This window comes from Typopeltis vanoorti, chromosome 7 (assembly GCF_054136105.1).
Source record: "Typopeltis vanoorti isolate ZY-2024b chromosome 7, IOZ_Tvanoo_1.0, whole genome shotgun sequence".
NCBI classification, from domain to species: Eukaryota; Metazoa; Arthropoda; class Arachnida; order Uropygi; family Thelyphonidae; genus Typopeltis; species Typopeltis vanoorti.
The window spans coordinates 46,025,299-46,045,533 of NC_143555.1; the positions used below are offsets into that span (position 1 = coordinate 46,025,299).

General features: G+C 36.4%; 1 protein-coding gene across 1 annotated transcript in view; it reads left to right on the top strand.

Annotated features, from left to right (window-relative positions):
• PNPase (polyribonucleotide nucleotidyltransferase 1) overlaps positions 1-20,235 on the top strand; it is a 440,058-nt gene that overhangs the window by 418,542 nt on the left and 1,281 nt on the right. Inside the window, exon 22 of the mRNA XM_090395838.1 lies at positions 6,312-6,390. Within this exon, the coding sequence (XP_090251964.1) occupies positions 6,312-6,390 (79 nt within the window). The remainder of the gene's footprint in view (positions 1-6,311; positions 6,391-20,235) is intronic.

The following is a 20,235-nucleotide window of genomic DNA, read 5'->3' on the forward strand; positions in this document are numbered from 1 at the left end:
TGGCTGTAACAAATATGACCATGTTGCCACCAATTGGTGAGAGTGATCATAGGGCCTTGACTTGGGAGGTGGCTAAAGGTGTGGAATTTACAATTAAGACAGGGTAAATTGCATGTGGAATTATCATGCTGGTAAGTATGACAAGCTTAGGAGTTTGATTGGTTCAGTGCCATGGCATGTACAACTGCAAAGGCTAGAAGTTGATAGTGCATGGGAGGTGGTTAAGAAGTGTTTGCATGAAGCAATGGCTGACTGTATACCTAGAGTCTGAATAATAAATCAAGTAGGGGTTAAATGGATGAATAACACCACTAAGCTTGAGCTGCAAAAAAATAAACAACTATGGAGGGAATTTAAGGAGAAAGGTGACCGGCAGGCACATGAACGGTATAAAGCGCAGACCAGAAGGGTAACGAGTGTGGTAAGAAAAGCAAAAAAGGATTATGAAAAAACATTGGCCATGTAGGCTAAAGAGAATCCCAAACAGTTTTTTCGATATATTGCAAGTAAAAGAAAAAATTTATATGGCAGAATGATTTTAAAGAATGCCGATGGTAGGGAGGTAACCGAATCAGTTGATATAGTTGAATTACTGAGTGAGTACTTTGCAAGAATATATAATCCAGGTGGTGACATTGCAGAAATGAATGAACCAATAGATTATACGGGAATTGTGGTTAATGAAGTGGAGGTGAGTAGTCTATTTCAAAACCTCAATGTCAATACATCTGTGGGATTGGATGGTATACCAGCTCGTGTCGTACGTGAAGCGACTAAAGAATTGTCAGTACCCTTGACCATTTTGTTTAATTTGAGTCTCGGGTCTGGGTTAGTCCCAAGGGGGTGGAAAGAGGGGGAAAATAGTTCCACTGCATAAAGGAGGTTCCAAGACTGCTGTTGTAAATTACCGACCGATTAGCATATCAGGAATAGTTGTCAAGGTCTTGGAGAAATTAGTCAAGAGAAGAATACAGGATTGGATAGATGAAAATGGGATACTGTATGGGGGACAACATGGTTTTGTGAAGGGTAGATCATGCCTCGGTAACTTGCTCACGTTTTATAACACAGTGACGGCTGAACTGGATAAGGGTAATGGGTTTACAGTGATTCTACTGGACCTTGCCAAGGCCTTTTACAGGATACCACATGGAACTCTAATCAGTAAACTAGAGCAGATGGGGATGGATATTGAGTTGGTGAGATGGATAGGAGGGTGGTTGATAGAGAGATACCAGAGAGTGGTTTATTCAGGAGTTGAGTCCAAAAGACGGCTTGTGACTAGTGGTGTGCCACAGGGTTCTGTTCTTGGACGACGGCTATTCAATTTGTTCATTAATGATATAGGAAAGGATCTGAGAGGAAGCGTTCACTTGTTTGCTGATGATGCAAAGTTGGGTAGAGCAATTGTGAGTGCACAGGATGTCAAAATTTTGCAAGATGATTTGGATGGTTTGGAGGACTGGGCTAAGGAAAATGGATGTCAATTTAATGTGGCAAAGTGTAAGGTTATGTATTTTGGGGTGAGAAGATTAGCAGCAGTATATTACATTGGTAGAACTGTACTCCAGAAGGTTGTTGAGGCCAGGGATTTGAGAATATTGGTGGATAGGGAGTTGAAGTTTAGGGGACACATCGCAAATGTGGCTAAATCAGCTCATCAAATCACTTGGCTTCTGAAAAATACTTTAACAAGCAGAGACAAACAAGTTATTGTTCCTCTGTATTGAGCCTTGATAAGACCCTATCTAGACTACTGTGCCCAGATATGGGCGCCAGGGTTTCTTCTTGATGCAGAGGAGGTGGAGAGGATCCAGAGAAGATTGACCAAGATGATAGCAGGTCTGTGGAATGAATCTTATGAGAACAGGTTGAAGATTTGTGGGTTGCAAAAATTAGTTGATAGGTGGAAAAAGGGTGATATGATTGAGACATTCAAATTACTGAAGGGTTTCTATAAGAGTAATCCAGAAGATATTTTTGAGAATAGGACTGGTGGTGGGAGGACTAGGGATCATACATGGAAGCTGGGCAAGAATGTGGTTAGCAGGGGTGTTAGAGCTAAGTTTTTTACTTGGAGAGTGGTGAATGAGTGGAATAAGCTGCCAGAGTCTGTTGTGGGTGCTATGACCGTGAATGAGTTCAAGGCGAGGTATGATAGATACTGTGTGAATGTCGAATAGTTGTTCTTAACATGATGTTAGGGCAATCCTCGATGAGTCTGTCGACTCCTTGGAGTTGCCCAAAATAATAATAATAATAATAATAATAATTACGTGCAGTCGCAAACTTGACATATTTGTCTGTTTGCTTACTTGGGAAATGGAGTAAAAATCAGATTTAAAATTGCTTGGTATCTTTAACATATATTATACCCAAGGTAAAAAACTTTCTACAACTATCTCTCATCCTGAGATTTTTATTTAATAAGGTCAAAGCACCTTTTGGTAACTTATTTTGGTAAAATACTTATAACTCTGTATTACTTAACCTTGGTATTTCTAAGCATGGCTCCTACTGATGTGACTTCAGTAAAGGTCGAAACCGGTCTGAGTAGTGGCCCCTTGCCTTTAATGCTTAGCATCATATATCTCCTCGAAGAGATGGGCTTTGCATTAAGGGTAAATAGCGATCAGAGCTTATGCCAACTTGACCAAAGAGTTGCCTTGACTTGTACCTTTACAGGTCACTGAGACGCATTACGTGCGGATGCAAACTTGACATATTTGTCTGTTTGCTTACTTGGGAAATTGAGTAAAATCCAGGTTTAAAATAGCTTGGTATCGTTAACATATATTATACCTAGGTAAAAAAAAAGAACCTTTCTAAATGTTACAGATTTTAAAAATTTTCTATCTATACATTTTTATGGCTAACTCTTTTAAAAAATCACTCACTAGAATGAAATAATTTAGTTGGAAGTTTATTTTTAACTTGGTTAGACTATAATAAATTTAGTTTAATCCTTTATCCAAGTGTAAGCAAACAAAGTTTACGACTGAAAATATCTTCAGGAATGAGGTAAGGTAGTGCAACTCAGAGCAAAGGTGGACCAAGCTCTCATCACTCCTTGTCTCAGTATCTCCCATAATGCAAAGCACATCTCCTTACAGGCATGTATACTGCTATGCATTAAGGGAAGGGCCACTACCCAGACCAGTTGCAATCTTTATTGAGTCTCGTCAGTGGGAGGCAGACCCAAACGTGGAGATACTAAGGCAGAAGCTATAGGAGTTGCCAATAGGTGTACCACCTTATTATTGAAATTACTCTGGATTTAGAGAAAGATGTTGGAAGTTTATTTTTCATTTGGTTAGACTATAATAAATTTAGTTTAATTCTTTATCCAAATGTAAGCAAACAAAGTTTGCACCTGAAAATATCTTCAGGACTGAGGTAAGGTAGTGCAACTCCGAGCGAAGGTGGACCAAGCTCTCATCATTCCTTCTCTCAGTATCTCCCATAATGCAAAGCACATCTCCTTGTGGATATGTATACTGCTATGCATTAAGGGAAAGGCCACTACCCAGACTGGTTTCAACCTTTATTGACGTCTCGTCAGTGGGAGGCAGACCCAAATGTTTCTCTAAATCCAGAGTAATTTCAATAAGGTGGTACACCTGTTGGCAACTCATATAGGTAAATATGACCTCTTCTATTGCTTCTGCCTTAGTATCTCCACGTTTGGGTCTGCCTCCCACTGAGGAGACCTCAATAAAGGTTGAAACCGGTCTGGGTTCACTTGGATAAAGGATTAAACTAAATTTGTTATAAATAATGTAGTTACCATTTTAAAACATTTTACAAAGTTATTTTTAATGGCATACTACACTACTTCCATGTACATTATGTATACTATGTTCCAAATTATTACCGCCAAAATTTATGTCATCTGCTATACGCCCACAGATTCGAGACCCTTCGACATTTCTGTGCATGTCACAAAAAAGTAGAATTCATTCCGATAATAGGGTAATCAATCCGTCTTCTGGGATGAGTTATTTATTATTACATGTGGGAAAATTAACTTCTCTTTTATGATCATTGTAGTTTTTAAAGTGGTAACTATTTTGCTTGTATGACAGTCGGGAATTTTATCTATAAAGCACGTGATTTTGCAGGTTGGAGACCGATTCGTACATCCTTCATTTCTTTTTCCCCTTCAATGATAATGTCCAAGAGTTAATTAAATCTCATTCTGAAGAATTGAGTGATTCCGACTTGCTAAATTTAGATGCACAGCGGGAACATCCCGAAGAATATGAAGAAAATTTAACCACTGAGTCGGCCAAAAGAGATTCTTCGATTGTACGAAAAATATTTTCAAATTGTTTCAATTTGAAAATATTTTTCGTACAATCGAAGTTTTTATGCAGCAATGCTTAGAGGCTGACCCTGATGAAGAGAGAAGCAGTAAAATTTGCAGAAAGAGTAGAAGAGGCAATAGGACTGTACCGTCAGTTGTATGAAAAAAATAAACAAAATGCCCGCCCAAACTATATTAGCTCAATTTTTTGTTAAGAAGTAGAATAATAAAATTTATATTCTGAATATGTTTTATTGTTTTTCAGCTTCATGGTTTTGCTTAACTAGGCTCTGAGACATACCTTAATTCTTTTATAAAAAAATTAAGGTTCAAAAAAGAAATTTGAGGAATGAATTATACTTTTTCCAATAGGTTATTATATTCAATTAGTGCATTTTCGATTAATGCGCCTGTTTTAAAGAACGCATTAGGTACACTGATCAAGAGATTGCTGTAGTTATGAAGTCACATATAAGAGAGTTTAGCAGTGTTGTTACTATTTTTTGGTTTTTATGCAAAAACCTATTTTCTTCATGTATATCTCTAAAAACAAAATGTATACTAAGCCAATTCCTGCATTATTGGTGACAGCTGGTCAACATCCTTTTACAGCTTACCTACAAACCTGAACCATCTCTCTGACCTAGTGTCCCTCAAAGGACTACAGATTTCATCTGCTCAGAAAAGAACAACTGCAAAAAATAAATAAATTTATTTATTATTTTTATAATTTTTTAATAATAATAATGAAATAAAAATAATAAATAATAATAAAATAAATAATGTCCTATACTTTCATATATGAGTTTGATATCCATGCACACAGGTGAATGACAAAATTCATTCCCATGAATGCTCATCTTTTTATGGTTTTGTTTATTAATTGATAAACAAAAAAAAAAAAATCCATTCTGTTTTATAAGGATGTGTTTTCACAAGTCAGAATAAATTTTGTGGTGTGGCATCCTGTATGTGTGTGTTCTTGTCACTCCCAACACATAAAAGATTGTGAACCTACTGTGGGTGAGGCGGAGATTTTGTTTTCTGTTTTATTTTATATCTTTTTTCATAATCAAGAAGCCCTTTCTCGAAACCAAACATGGGAACTTTTCAAGCCAGATATGTTGGAGGTATATTGGATGTCTCCTTCTTCTGCATGCCGGACTCCAGCTGTTTGCCTCTTGCCTTTTGTACTATAAAATAATTTTACAGACTTTGACCTATTTCCACTTGGGGTTCCTGCTTTTGCTCTCCCATATCAAAATCTGTTGATAGAAAGAGAGAGAGAGAAAAAAAGAACAAAAAAACTATGGACATGTCTTGTGCCTTCCAGCAGTGGTTAGATTTACATATTTGGACTTCTCAGAAGAAGGCTAAAAGGAAAAACGAAAAAGGCCAAACAGCCTTAAAGGAAGGAAAAACAATATTTGCTGTCCTATCCTATTCTCTCCACCATATGGCTGATCTGGTTAGCTATATGCTACCATACTAGGGAGATGATTATGAGCAGGGTGGTTTCCCGTTGTTGCCTTCCTAGCCATAGTATATTATTTTATGATTGTAGCCATATTTGTGTGTGTGTGTGTGTGTGTGTGTGTGTTCGTTCACTGGACTGGTTTGCTTGTTTTAAGGGATGAAAAACCCGAGTTACCGAGAGTGACACCAGATAAACGTCCCTCATGTCACTGACAGAAATCAAACCTAGTTCTTTCCATCCAAAGGGCTTCGTCTATACTGACTGAACTAAAGGCTCCTGTATCTGCTGTATAAGTACATAAACAGTATAGCACTTGTACCTCATTTGCTCATAGTAATGCAATTTCTCACTGCTGTTTTACATTGTGCAGTAAATATAAAACATTCATAGTTTAAACTTATTTTAGTTTAGCTCAATTGAATTACATATTGAAAATATTATTTGTAAACATAATAATAAATTGAGTTATTTGATGATTGTGAAACTGCTCATCTAAAACTGCTTAAAACTAATTTAATTTTACGCTAGGGAGTCTGGAGTGATGGTGATTTTGTACCCACAAATGCATCCGACTTTGCTTCACAATTCTCAGTTAGATCAAAGAAAGGTCAGTTCTATTTACAAACAAAAAATGTGAAATGAACTATTCATGTTAAAGTTTCAGATATCATGCTATCTGTTTACAAAGGGTGTCCCAAAATTCACGCAAGATTTAAATTTAGCGCCATTTTTGCGGTAAAGTCTTGTCAACGAGAAAAAAAAGACAGTGTGACAGCTGACAGTTTAGGGTTATTAAAAATGGAGCGCTACACGAAAGAACAACGCATTTTCATTGTTTAGCAATATTTTAAAAATAATGAAGGTTTGGCAGCTACAGTTCGCAATTTTCGTACAAAATATGGTCGGAATAGTAATTTAACTTCATCAACTGTGAAAAGATTAATTAAAAAATTCAAGGAAACTGGATCAATTGGTGATCTTATACACTCTGGCCGTCCTTCAACAAGTCATTCAACAGAAAACATCGAAGCAGTTCGTGAGAGTGTTGCTGAGAGAGTCCAGGAACATCAATTCGGCCTTGAATTGGGTGGTCTTGAATTGGGCATTTCGAGAAGCTCTACAGCATATTCTCAGGAAAGATTTGCATCTTTATGCTTACAAAGTTCAATTGACTCAAGAACTGAAGCCTACTGACCACGCACAGCGAAGAGAGTTCGTTGAATGGATTATGGAACAACAACAAGTGGATGCTTATTTTTCGAACAAAATCATCTTCAGCGATGAGGCTCATTTTCATCTTGATGGCTTCGTTAATCGAAAAAAACTGTCACATTTGGGGTTCAGAAAATCCACAAGTGATTGTTGAGAAACAAATGCATCCACAACGTGTCACTGTTTGGTGCGGATTTTCGGCTGGGGGCATCATCGGTCCATTCTTCTTCGAAAATGCGGCCGGTAAGGCAATAACAGTTAATGGTGCTCACTATCGCGACATGATAATCCAGTTTTTTGTGCCTAAATTGCAAGATATGGATGTGGACGACATGTGGTTTCAACAAGACGTGCTACATGCCATACAGCCCGAGAAACAATTCATTTACTGCATGAGTCATTTCCTGGTCGTGTAATTTCCCGTTTTGGTGATCAGAATTGGCTGCCCAGATCATGTGACTTAACGGCGTTGGACTTTTTTCTTTGGGGTTTTTTGAAGTCTAAGGTTTATGCCAACAAGCCCACGACCACCCACGCCTTGAAGAAGGAAATTGAGCACTGTATCAACGAAATTCAGCCACATTTATGCAAAACAGTCATGGAAAATTTCGACAAAAGAGTGCGTATATGCCAGCAAAGCCGTGGAGGTCATTTACTCGATATGCTATTCCATGCATAACCCTATACTGTATACTTTATGAATCAATAAGAAATTACAATTTTTAATTAAAAACCTGTGTTTTTCTATCAAAATTACTTCTTGCGTGAATTTTGGGACACCCTGTACAAGTCTTTGTTGTTTTTGTGAGAGAATAAAGGTGAACAGTGATAGTTCACTACTGGAACCTAAAAAATTGAAGATGGCCATCAGCATAATGCTGATGGCCGTCTTCAATTTATTAGGTTCAATTTATTAGAGCTAACACAGGAATTATACCATGCAAACTTAATTTATGCTGCTGAGACTTATCATCAACAATTGCTCTAGCAGAAACTGTTAGAGGTGTATCAAAGCTCTCCATTTCTTTCTCTCCTCCTATATTCCATCTTCATGAACACTGCTTCAGCCCAAGTTTTCATAAATCTTCTCTTATATGCTTTCTCTACATTTTCTTTAGTCTTCTACTTTTCTCCTCAGTTTTCATTTAATATATCCTTCTTGTATTCTTTGTTGATCCATTTCTTGTAACAATCTACTAGCATTTCAACACTTCCTAATGTCAGTACATTCAGAATAGTCAATTTGGAAAGGAATCCCAGACTAGAGGGAATTTTTATAAATTAATTTCATAATTTCAGGTAAGCTTAAAATTGAATACGTAATAAAATTTACTGTAAAAGTGAGTCGAGTTAATGCAAGAGTTAGGGTAAGCAACACTCAGATATGATAAAGATGATGTGGATGCCTGAATGATTACTTTGAAAAATTTTTAAATGGGATAATGCAATGTGATAGAACAGTCATACAATATATCCAGGAAAAGTACAATTGTGAGAGAATGTGTGTGGTGTATTTGAGGTAGAAAAACCAGTTAGAAATCTGAAACATAGAAAGACAGGTTACAGTTACTTCATATTTTAGCTAACTATTCCATAGCCCAGCTTGATGTTCAACCTGAAATGCTGAAATGTTTGTATAAAATTTTCACAGTGACTACACTACATGATTCAGAAAGCTTAGTTACAAAGTACAGTTCCAGATACAATCAATTCTTGCTATAACCATGCTTATTATAACAAACTACTAAAAACACCAGACCAAACCTTATAGGCACAATACTGTGCTAAATCTATAACAAACAATTTCTGTAGTCCCTAGAAGTTTGCTATAGTGAGAGTAAACTGTAATTTGAGTAAAAAGGAGGAATGAAGTTGAGCATACAAATTGTAGAAGGGTTTTTTTACTAAGTGTTCCAGGAAAGATTTATACAAGTATACTTGAGAAAAGGCTAAAAAAGTGGGAAGAAACAAATTTAGGTTTAGGCCAAATAGTGCTTGCCAAGATCGCTATTTAATCTTTATTAATGGTTGTGAAAGTACATGATGGCACTAAGGAGAACACTGCTTAGAATACTAAATTTGTATGGTGTGAATTGAACCACATTTGGACACAGAAAGATATGCTTAAGTGGCAAATTAGCGGTTAGTATTGGTGGATGCACAAATGGATAATGAAGACAGGGTATCTGCTATGTCCACTGTTATTTATAATTTATGTAGATCACATTATTAAGTTAAGTAGTATTAAAAGCAAATATTCAAATACAGGATATTTATCTTAGATCTTCCTATTAGGAAGAAAAAGAGAAGCAATCGAAATGAATATAAGAAACAATAATATAGAACAAGTAAAGAAATTCACTTACCTAGGCTCAATGAACACTGAAGATCTCAACTGTTTCATGGATAACAATGGGCTGACTACAAAAAATATGGAACAATAAAAGATTAAGCAAAGAACTCAAACTAAAAATATATAAAACAATGATAATTCCCACAGTGCTCTATAGCTCAGAATGGTGGATCTTAAGAAAAAAAGAAATGGATAAACTCAATGCTTTTGAAATGAAATGCCTAAGAAAAACCAATATAACAAGCTGGACAGAAAGAAAAACAAATGAAGTCAGGGAAGAGCTTAATTTTAAAGAAACAATAATTGCAGCACTAAAAAGAGCAACTAAGCTGGTTTAGGCATGTTTCAAGAATGAAACCAGAAAGACTACTACATATTATTAAATGGTAGAATTGAAGGACAGCCCAGCAGAGGAAGACCAAGAAAGAAATGGATTGACAACATTAAAGAAAGCACCTACTTAAACTCCATAATAGAACTACATAAAAAAAACAGTGGACTGAAAGAAATTCCATGATTACATGACTTCTGATTTGTGCAGATGAGAAGAAGACGAATCTTTACTCCATGCAGATAACATTATTCTGTTGAATAAATATACCACACATCAGAAGTATTTAGTCAGATTATGTAATTGCTGTGATGTATTTGATTTGAGAATCAGCAAAAACCAAAAAAAGTCTGAAAATAGACAGAAAAACAGGAAGAAACTTGTACTATGTTCTCGGTAGTGAACTTCATCACACATTTGTTTCATTACAATATTCAGTGAATGTGGCAAACTGAATAAGGAAATATACAATAAAATAAGAAAGGTTAAGGTGATGGGAAGACAGTTGAATAAATTTTATGTAGAACTGGTATGTAATCATCCATACAATCTGGAATATCAAGTAGCAATATAGGAGACAGTATTCAAACCATTCTTGGCATATGGATAATGATTCAATTAGAAATAAAGCATTTGATCAAAGACTACAGATATGAAAGTCCTAAGGAAATTTAGAGGAATGAACAGGTGGCACAGTGGCAATATTATATTAAAATAAAGCTATCAAAAAAACAAAATGATAAAACTGGGTCACCTAAAAAGAATGTGAAATGGAAAATTTACAAAGAACATATTGGAAGCAAAAAACCAAAGGAAGAAATCACAATATCAGTGAATTTGTGCACCTAAGAGTTCCTTGAAGATGGAGAAGTGATTGAATTAGGTAGAACACAAATAATAGACTGATTTGGAAGAATGCTGCTATATGTACATTATACCTGTGGTTTGTATGTGCTGTTCAAATTGTAACAGTATTTATAGCTGGACTAGGTACAGATAGATTGTCAAGTACAAAGTTTATCTATATTGTAATTATCTATGTAATGTCCTGTTTAACATATCATTGATTGGATTATTAGAAAATTTGCAAATGTAAGAAGAGGAATTTGCTGGAATCCTATATCACACTTTGAAAATCTAGATATGCAGATGAACATAAAAGATGATAGAGATTTCATCTGATGAAATCTCTATCATCAGAATACAATGATATGCAAGCAAGATCAGAAGATTTGTATAAAACAGCTGAAATGGTTGGTCATAAAATAAATATGACTAAAACAAAAGTTCTTAAATTACCACAAAAAAGTTAAAATCAATTAACATGCATTAGAAGTTAAGAATTTTACAACTCAGGAGCAAATGTAGATACTGAGGGCGGAATTGATAGGGATATAATGCAAACATTGACAAAAGCTAATACTACTTTCATAAAATTAAATAATATAGAGGTCATCCAAATATTATAACATGAAAATTTTAAAGATCTTCAATAGTAATATTAAAGCAGTATTACATGTATCGGAGACATGGAAACTGGCCAAAATATGATGATTTACATAAGCTCACCGGGCAAAAAAAGTAGTATCATTGATGAAATAAATAAATAAATAAAAACACAGATTGAAATTGGACACACACTGAGAATGGATAGCAGAGAGATTTCTAGTGGCTTTGACAATGATCCAGAAGGGAAAAGGGAAAATTAACTTGTCAGGGAATGACAGAAAAAGAAAGAAGAATGGCTGGCTGACAGAGCTGGAGAGAATCAGAACTGGTGGCTCAGGACAGAGGTCCTGAGTCTGGAAGAAATGGATCTTCGCCTTAAGTGCCATGAGGCCTGAAAAGTCAGTAAATAGTATTAGGGTTGATTGGATTGCTTGATATAGTAAGTGACTAATTTTTTTGTAAACTGTTTTTTCTCTATAAAATGAGCTGCAAAAAATAAAGCTTATGGCAACAGTTGGAAAAACCGAGTGGATCCCATCTTGGATATGAAGAATCTTGTAAGTTTTCTGCTTTCATACATGGCTTCCCCCCCCCCCTCCCCTGGTAACTGGATTTTATCCTCCCACAAAACAGGAAAACCAGAACAAAGATAAGCATTTTTAAATAGAACAGAACTATACAAAGTATATCAGTATAGTATGGTGTAAAGTGGTCTCTTGCAATGAGTCCTCAGACTCACTGCAATTCTTTGGGGCTGGTACCCCCAAAGAAAAAGGGAAAAAAACACTAGAAAAATTTCCAAAATTCTTTTCCTAATTAAAATTCATTTTTTTAAATATTTTTTATTGTGTCGTGTCTTCTATTTCTATACTACTGATGAATTAGTGATCATTGCAGATGCTCAGTCATAGGTCGTATGCGATGCATAGTGTGTATTCTCAAATGTTTGCTCAACTCAGACCCCTTTCCCCAAGATTAAATCCTGAGTATGGACATACTTGAGCATTTCTGGTTGAATATCATCTACTTCTGCTTCCTTTCCACATTTCAGGTTTTTGATGGCTTTTCTACTTCAAGTATGGATATGTATTCCTGATTGCATGCTTGTTTAGTGTTTTTTTACCACTGTGCTGTCATCACAGCTTGTTTCATTTAGCAATTTTTCAAAGTAATTACTCCATACCTCAAGGATATCTTTTTCTCCAGTTTTCATTCACCTTTCCTCCATTTCTGAGCTTTTTCAACAAATTCCAGAATATTTTGCCACCATCCTGATATTTATTTTCTATGTTCTTACAACAGCCTTCCCCTGACTTTTGTTTATCTAGTTTTACACAGTGTTTAGCTTTCCTACATTTGTCTCTATATTCTCTAAAAGCACAAGCTGACTTATTTGCCAGGAATGCTTTCTTCTTTTCCTTCACTATCTCTTTAACTTCCTGTGTCCATCATGGAGTTCTGATTTTTCTATCCTTGCAGGCAACTATACCACATGCCTCTCTGGCTGAATCGATCAATGTTTTCTTCAGGACTTACCACTGAATCTCCAAGTTCTCAAACTCAAACTGGTTCCTGTTCTCAAACTCTTTCATTTTTTCTTCAATAATCTTTGTGTAGTTTAGTGTACAGTTCACATCTGAGAACTGCTTAACTTTTATTCGCTTTAAAACTTTCTTGCATGTTCTTCCTTTCAATATGAAATTCAATTTTATCCTGCTCAAAACTAAATAGTGATCACTTCCAATTTCAAGTCCTCTGTACACCTAGTGTCTTGCACTTACTCCAGTAAGAAAACATCCCTATCAACAATTACATAGTCAATGAGACTTTTCTTATTCCTTGCCTCTTCTCTCTATGTGAATTTATGCACATTTTTAAGTTGGAAACCAATAGATATTTGCTATTATTATTAGCTTTGCTCTTTTCTTCAAATTTTCCCAAAATATTTCTATATATTTGGCAGTCATTTCCTACTCAGCTATTTATATCTCCGACAAGGACCAACTTTTTCATTGTGTCAGTTGCTTTCTCTAAAGTCTTAAAAAATTCTTCCACTTTTACCTTAGTACAACCTTCTGTGGGACCATAGGCACTAATAAGTCTCATTGTTCAGTTTCCCATTTTGATATTTGCCCACATCACTCTACCTTTTTTTTTACTAAATAGCTTAAGGAAATTACAACATATACTAGGATATACATTAAAGTAAATTTTAATACACTTCATATATTTAGGCAACGTCACGTTGCCATTTTCACAGGAACTTAAAAACAAGACACATGCACGCAAGCACAACAAACAGTAAATGAAGACGAAGCAGGAAGCTATTCTTTCTCCTAAAAGTCCTGATAGTGTCCCCTAGCAGGCAATGTTGGTATTCTTGGGCATTTTGGCTGAAGGTCTTCTGATGTAGGTTTCCCAAATTTGGGGCAGTCTCGTGCAACCAAATTTGTTGAGGTTTCAATTGTTTCTTAGGGCTGAGGCTGATTCCATGAAAAGCCTTTCATATTTGAATTTACTACGGTGTATTATTGGCTTTCTTCCACCGTATTCTATGGCGGGTATCCAGTAAATGGTCTGCAAAACCAGAGTGGCTGTATTGGTGAAACCGGATGTAGTCCTTGTGTTCTGAAATTCTGTTATTAACTGTCCTGCCTGTTTGGCCAAAGTAGGACAGCTTACAGCTGCAAGGGACCTGGTATACACCAGGTAGGTCTAGGGGGGGGGGGGGGAGGTTGGTCTTTAGTAGAGCGGATAAGGGATGCCAATTTTTTATATGGTCTGTAACAAGACCTTAAGTCGTGTTTTTTTAGGATTTTTGTAATTTTTTCTGAGGTGTCTCGGATATAGGGTATGGTGATGGATTTAGAGTAATCCTTGTTGGGGGGGGGGATTGATTGGTTTCAATATTTTTTGGATTTTTTGGGGGGGGAGGTAGCCATTGGCTGAGAAAGTGTTGAGAATGTGGTTTAGTTCTGTGGTTAGGTCATTGTCATTTGAACAGATAAGTTTAGCCCTGTTGTGTAGTGTCTTAATGACTCCATATTGTTGCGGGGGGGGGGGGGATTGTTGGTGAATGTATCTACCTGTATGGGTGGGTTTTCTATAGACTGAGAAAAACCAAGGTTCCATCATGCTGGTGGGTGATTAGTGTGCATATAAAAGTTGGCTAAGGGTAGGAAGAGTGGTGAACCCGTGGCTGTCCCCTCTGTTTGTTTGTAGAATTTTCCCTGCCCAAACGAAATAGCCTGAATTCATTGTGAACTGATATAGGGCTGAGATATTGGGAGGAAATTTAGCTTGAATTAGTGCTAAGGTTTCTTTGAGTGGGACATTTGTGAATGAGGAAACATCAAAAGTGACCATTATGTCAGTTTGTTGGAGTGTAAGGTTTTCTATGCTGGCTTTGAAGTGGGCTGAGTTTTTTTTTTTTTTTTTGTGATGGTGTGTTGCCAGTATAGTGTGTGAGCGCTTTGACCAAATGTTTAGCTAATTTGTATGTGGGGGAATCAGTGTCATCCACTATGGGACGTAATGGCACATTTCTTTATGTTTTTTTTGGATGTCCATATATACGGGGGGGGGGGGGGATAGGGTTAAATGGATTTAATTTGATAGTAACTTCTACAGGCCAAGAAGTGACCTTCTTAAAGAGCTTATGGAGTTTTCTAATTTGTGAGTTAGTGGGATTGTATTCAATGGGGAGGTAAGTAGCCCAATCTAATAATAGAGCATTAAGCTTACCTGTGTAGTCCGTTTGGTTGAGTACTAATGGCGAAATTGAGTACAACTTCGATATTGCTCCCAGAAAATACCAGCTGAGGATATAATGATCCAGATTGAACACGAGATCTGCCATCTTCCAAACCACATCGCCAACAATATTAGACTGGATGTAGCTTGTGTTCTCACCAAAGCAAGACCACCAAAAACAACATATCCAATAGTGAATATAAAGCTCTGCAGGAAATAAAGAAAAACAAAGAAATAATAATCACCAAAGCAGATAAGGGAAATGCCACCGTAGTACTCAACCAAACAGACTACACAGGTAAGCTTAATGCTCTATTATTAGATGGGGCTATTTACCTCCCTATTGAATACAATCCCACCAACTCACAAATTAGAAAACTTCACAGGCACCTTAAGAAGGTCACTTCTTGGCCTGTAGAAGTCACTAACAAATTAAAACGTTTAACTCCATTACTCTCCCCCCCCTGCCATATATATATGGACTCCCAAAAATACATAAAGAAAATGTGCCATTACGTCCCATAGTGGATGGCATTGATTCTCCACATACAAACTAGCTAAACATTTGGTGAAAGCTCTCACACACTATACTGGCAACACACCTTTACACATAAAAAACTCAACCCACTTCAAAGCCAGCATAGAAAACCTTACACTCAAACACACTGACATAATGGTCAGTTTTGATGTCTCCTCCTTATTCACAAATGTACAAATATATTTGTGAATAATTACTACGGTGTATTCACAAATACACCGTAGTAAATTCAAATATGAAAGGCTTTTCATGGAATCAGCCTCAGCCCTAAGAAACAATTGAAACCTCAACAAATTTGGTTGCACGAGACTGCCCCAAATTTGGGAAACCTACAACAGAAGACCTTCAGCCCAATCGCCCAAGAATACCAACATTGCCAGCTAGGGGGCACCATCAGGACTTTTAGGAGAAAGAATAGCTTCCTGCTCCTCATTTACTGTTTGTTGTGCTTGGGTGCACATGTCTTGTTTTTAAGTTCCTGTGAAAATGGCAACGTTGCCAAAATATTGGAAGTGTATTAAAATTTATTTTAATGTATATTCTAGTATATGTTGTAATTTCCTTAAGCTATTTGGTAAAAATGCATAACCAATGTCTAATCCTTTCCACGAGAATCACTCTACCTTGTTTTGCCTACCATTCAAGAAGAGTAGCCTCATATTTAGTGTTGAATAGCTACTCCTTCTTTTTCCAGAATGTTATTGACTGAATATAACATGTTGTATTTATTGCTTAGAAAGATCTCACCTGTTTTTGTCTTTTTTTTTGTTTGTTTGTTTGTTTGTTTCAGTCACCCCTGTTATGTCGATCTGGTACTTATCCACTTCCTCTCCTAGTTCCATTTCTTTGCCATTCAGGCTTCTTATGTTGACAGTATACCAAGCTTGAACTCTGGTGATGTTCAGTTGGGATGTGTTTCAACATTTATTGCAGTAGCTGACTTGTTTTTGCTGTTTGCCCTATTCCCCTGGCAAAAACAATGAGAGCACTTGTTTAACTAGTGATTCCAGCCAGAATGAATTTCTGTCATGTTTTACCAACATTTTACATTGTGGTTTAAGCCAATAAGAATACAGTTTTATCAGCTAAGTTCCAAATTGCCAGCCCTTCCTCATTCATTCAGTATCTAGATAGATACCTAACAGAGTGCACCACGAGAAGGCGTGGATTGAACATTAGGTCAGAAGCCCCAGTTGGTTCTCTGCTTTCCTTTTGGAGATCTCCTCTCAGTTATACAGCTTTGACCCTTATGCATCCCATTAATAAAATCATGGATTACTATAAATTTTTGCCATTATCCAAGGAATGTTCATGAAGTCCAAAACCTCATTTCTGGAGACTAGAGAACTAACCTTAATTCATATGGCTGGAATATATACCTTTATATATTCCAGCTTTATTTTATTCCTGCTTTATATCTTTCAGGATGACTGGAATGAGTCTTGCAGATTCATTCCAGCCATCCTGATCAATTAATACCTATACATTGAATTCCATCAACATTAGTACTTTCTCCCACATTCTTAAGTCTGGCAATTTTGTGTTATAAGTAATGTTTACCTACAGAATGACAGGACGGTTATAAGATTTTTATTTTATCTTTCCACCTCACCTGGCTTCCTTGTGAATTACTGATGTAAATGTTTTAAGTAGAAAAGCACCTTTTCCCCCTTAACCACTAGTCCTGTTAACATATGTTATCAAGTTATTTGATTACACAACTGCCTTTAAACTTATTTGTTAGCTACCTGACCAACCATTGTAAGCATAATGCCATTATTTACTATTATTATTATTTAGTTGCTAACTAAAATGATAGCCTTACAACTATCATTCCTAGAAACATAATCATGCATCTGCCTGATCATGATGACTTTTGGCATACTGTTCAGATCACTGAAACAGGTCATTATCAAAGTAGACTTACAGTAGCAAACAAATTAATTTGAACTCACATTTTAAAGAAAAATTTTAATTTCACAAGAAAATTAGTACAAAAATTAAACTCACACTTTATCTAATAATTTATATGTGCTCTTCTGTTCCTAACAAGTTTATTAATTCACTTAAGCATAGACTCATATACACTAACATTTTGCTTATTTCTGCTTCTCAAAACCATACTTATATAATGGATTGTATTAAGTTATCCTTTGTATCACAATTTAATTTTTCAAGTCTCTTTTTCACTATGGCCCACAAATTTTCTATTGGATTAATGTCAAGAGAGTTACCTGCCTACTGAAGCAATTGGATGTTGTGATTTTTAAGGAACTCCTTCACTTTTTTGAAGAGTACTATTGAGGCAGATTTTGTTGAAATATGAATTTTTTGTCTTTCTGGATCTGTAGGACCTCCCTCTTTTCTCCAGTATTTTTATGTATTGGTCACTTTTTATCATACCGTCAATAGGCACAAGTGATCCCAGACCATCATGTGTAAAACAACCCCAGAACATCTTTGTAGCTAGGTGTTTAGGAGTATCATATGTTGCAAACATAGGATACTCACTCTCCTTGGACAAAGAAAAAGTTCTCATCTGAGAATATGACCTTCTTCCACTTCTCAGCAGTGCAATCTTTGTACAATTTTGCCCACTGGAGCCTCTTTTCTGCATAGCCTTTGTCAATAGTTTTTCTTTTTTGGTCTGTGGGCAGTCCTCCCTGCTTCCAACAGTCTTTGACAGACTATCGTGTCAGAAACATTAATACCCCTAGGTGCCAAGTCTCTGTTTAAATTTACAGCAGAAAATCTTGGATTCATTTTGCTTTTCCTAACTGGTAAACAATCTTGAGTATGTACAGTTTTCCTTTTTCACCTACATTTTCCTTTTCTGTCAGAAAAAAAGTACCTGTCTCCCTGAACCTTCTTAAAATCACATTAACAGTACCCAAACCAATGCCTTACTAATTAATTGTCTCTGAGTCATGGATGTGTGATATCAAAGAGAAATATCTTTGAATGCTTTCTTAGAGATGTCACACTACAAATGTCAGCTTGTTTACACTATTAATAAACATTGTAGAGACAGTTAAAACACACAGCACTCACCAAAAGAATGAACTAAACCAAAATTATTGTGAAATGAAACAAAAACCAAAACCAAAATTTTGGCTTGATCGGGTTAATTTGTTTGCTACTGTTTGTTCCAAGAAATTAGGTATTACTAACATGCATATTAATTATGCATTGGTTATTTGTTCAAGAAGAACAGCCCATTACTTGCATAAATAATTTTATAGAATTATTATAAGATTAATTCCATCCTACCTGTGCTTTACAGAAGTTACAACCCAAATTCCAAATACTTTCCAAGAAAGATCAGCAGAGTATTGCAGAAATATTATTATTATTATTATTATTATTTGACACCTCCATGGAGTCCAAAGAGTCATCGAGGGAGGGCACCTACTCTACAACTCTGTCTCCACCAACTGACCACAACTATACCACCACCACTAGTATTTCCACAGACAATCACAAACATCCATGCCCAGGCAGGATTCGAATCCGCAGCTGTTTAGCTGGAGAGCGGATATGCTAACCACTCGGCCAGCCAGGCTGGCATATTAACTAAAAATTATTTTCAGACTCCTACCACCATCAAAATCTTTTAATGTAACTCCATTAAGAATCCTGTCCCCTTTCCCCCAGTTACACCCAATGTCTATAGGATTAAAATTCATGTGTGGTCTTCATACGTAGGAGAATTGGGATGCACTGCTGCTGGATGGTCAAAAGAATATGTGAGTGAATATCACTTCCACACTTCAACTTTTATATTGTTATTCAAATCCCAATGTGGGCATGGAAGTTTGTGAATGTCTTAAATCAGTAGGTAATTTTGTTGCCTGTTGTGAGACCAACACTTGCTTATCAGAGACGTAGAGTGACTTGAAAAAAAAAAAAAAAGTTCCGTGTTCATCTCTAAAGAAAGGTTTCTGGACTAGCTAACTCTTGCCTTACCCACATTTTGGTGCAATAGACTTACATCCCCTTAATGGGTAGGATTCACATTAAAATTACACGAGTGTCCAAAACCTAAAGACAAACACTATCTCTGAAGGTTACTACTGCAGATCAGCAGAGTATAGCAGAAATATTATTATTATTATTTGACACCTGCTCTACAACTCTGTCTCCACCAACTGACCACAACTATACCACCACCGCTAGTATTTCCACAGACAATCACAAACATCCATGCCCAGGCGGGATTCGAATCCGCAGCTGTTTAGCTGGAGAGCGGATATGCTAACCACTCGGCCAGCCAGGCTGGCATATTAACTAAAAATTATTTTCAGACTCCCACCACCATCAAAATCTTTTAATGTAACTCCATTAAGAATCCTGTCCCCTTTCCCCCAATTACACCCAGTGTCTATAGGATTAAAATTCATGTGTGGTCTTCATACGTAGGAGAATTGGGATGCACTGCTGCTGGATGGTCAAAAGAATATGTGAGTGAATATCACTTCCACACTTCAACTTTTATATTGTTATTCAAATCCCAATGTGGGCATGGAAGTTTGTGAATGTCTTAAATCAGTAGGTAATTTTGTTGCCTGTTGTGAGAGACCAACACTTGCTTATCAGAGGCGTAGAGTGACTTGAAAAAAAAAAAAAGTTCCGTGTTCATCTCTAAAGAAAGGTTTCTGGACTAGCTAACTCTTGCCTTACCCACATTTTGGTGCAATAGACTTACATCCCCTTAATGGGTAGGATTCACATTAAAATTACACAAGTGTCCAAAACCTAAAGACAAACACTATTTCTGAAGGTTACTACTGCAAATTCAGATGAATCAGCTTGTGGC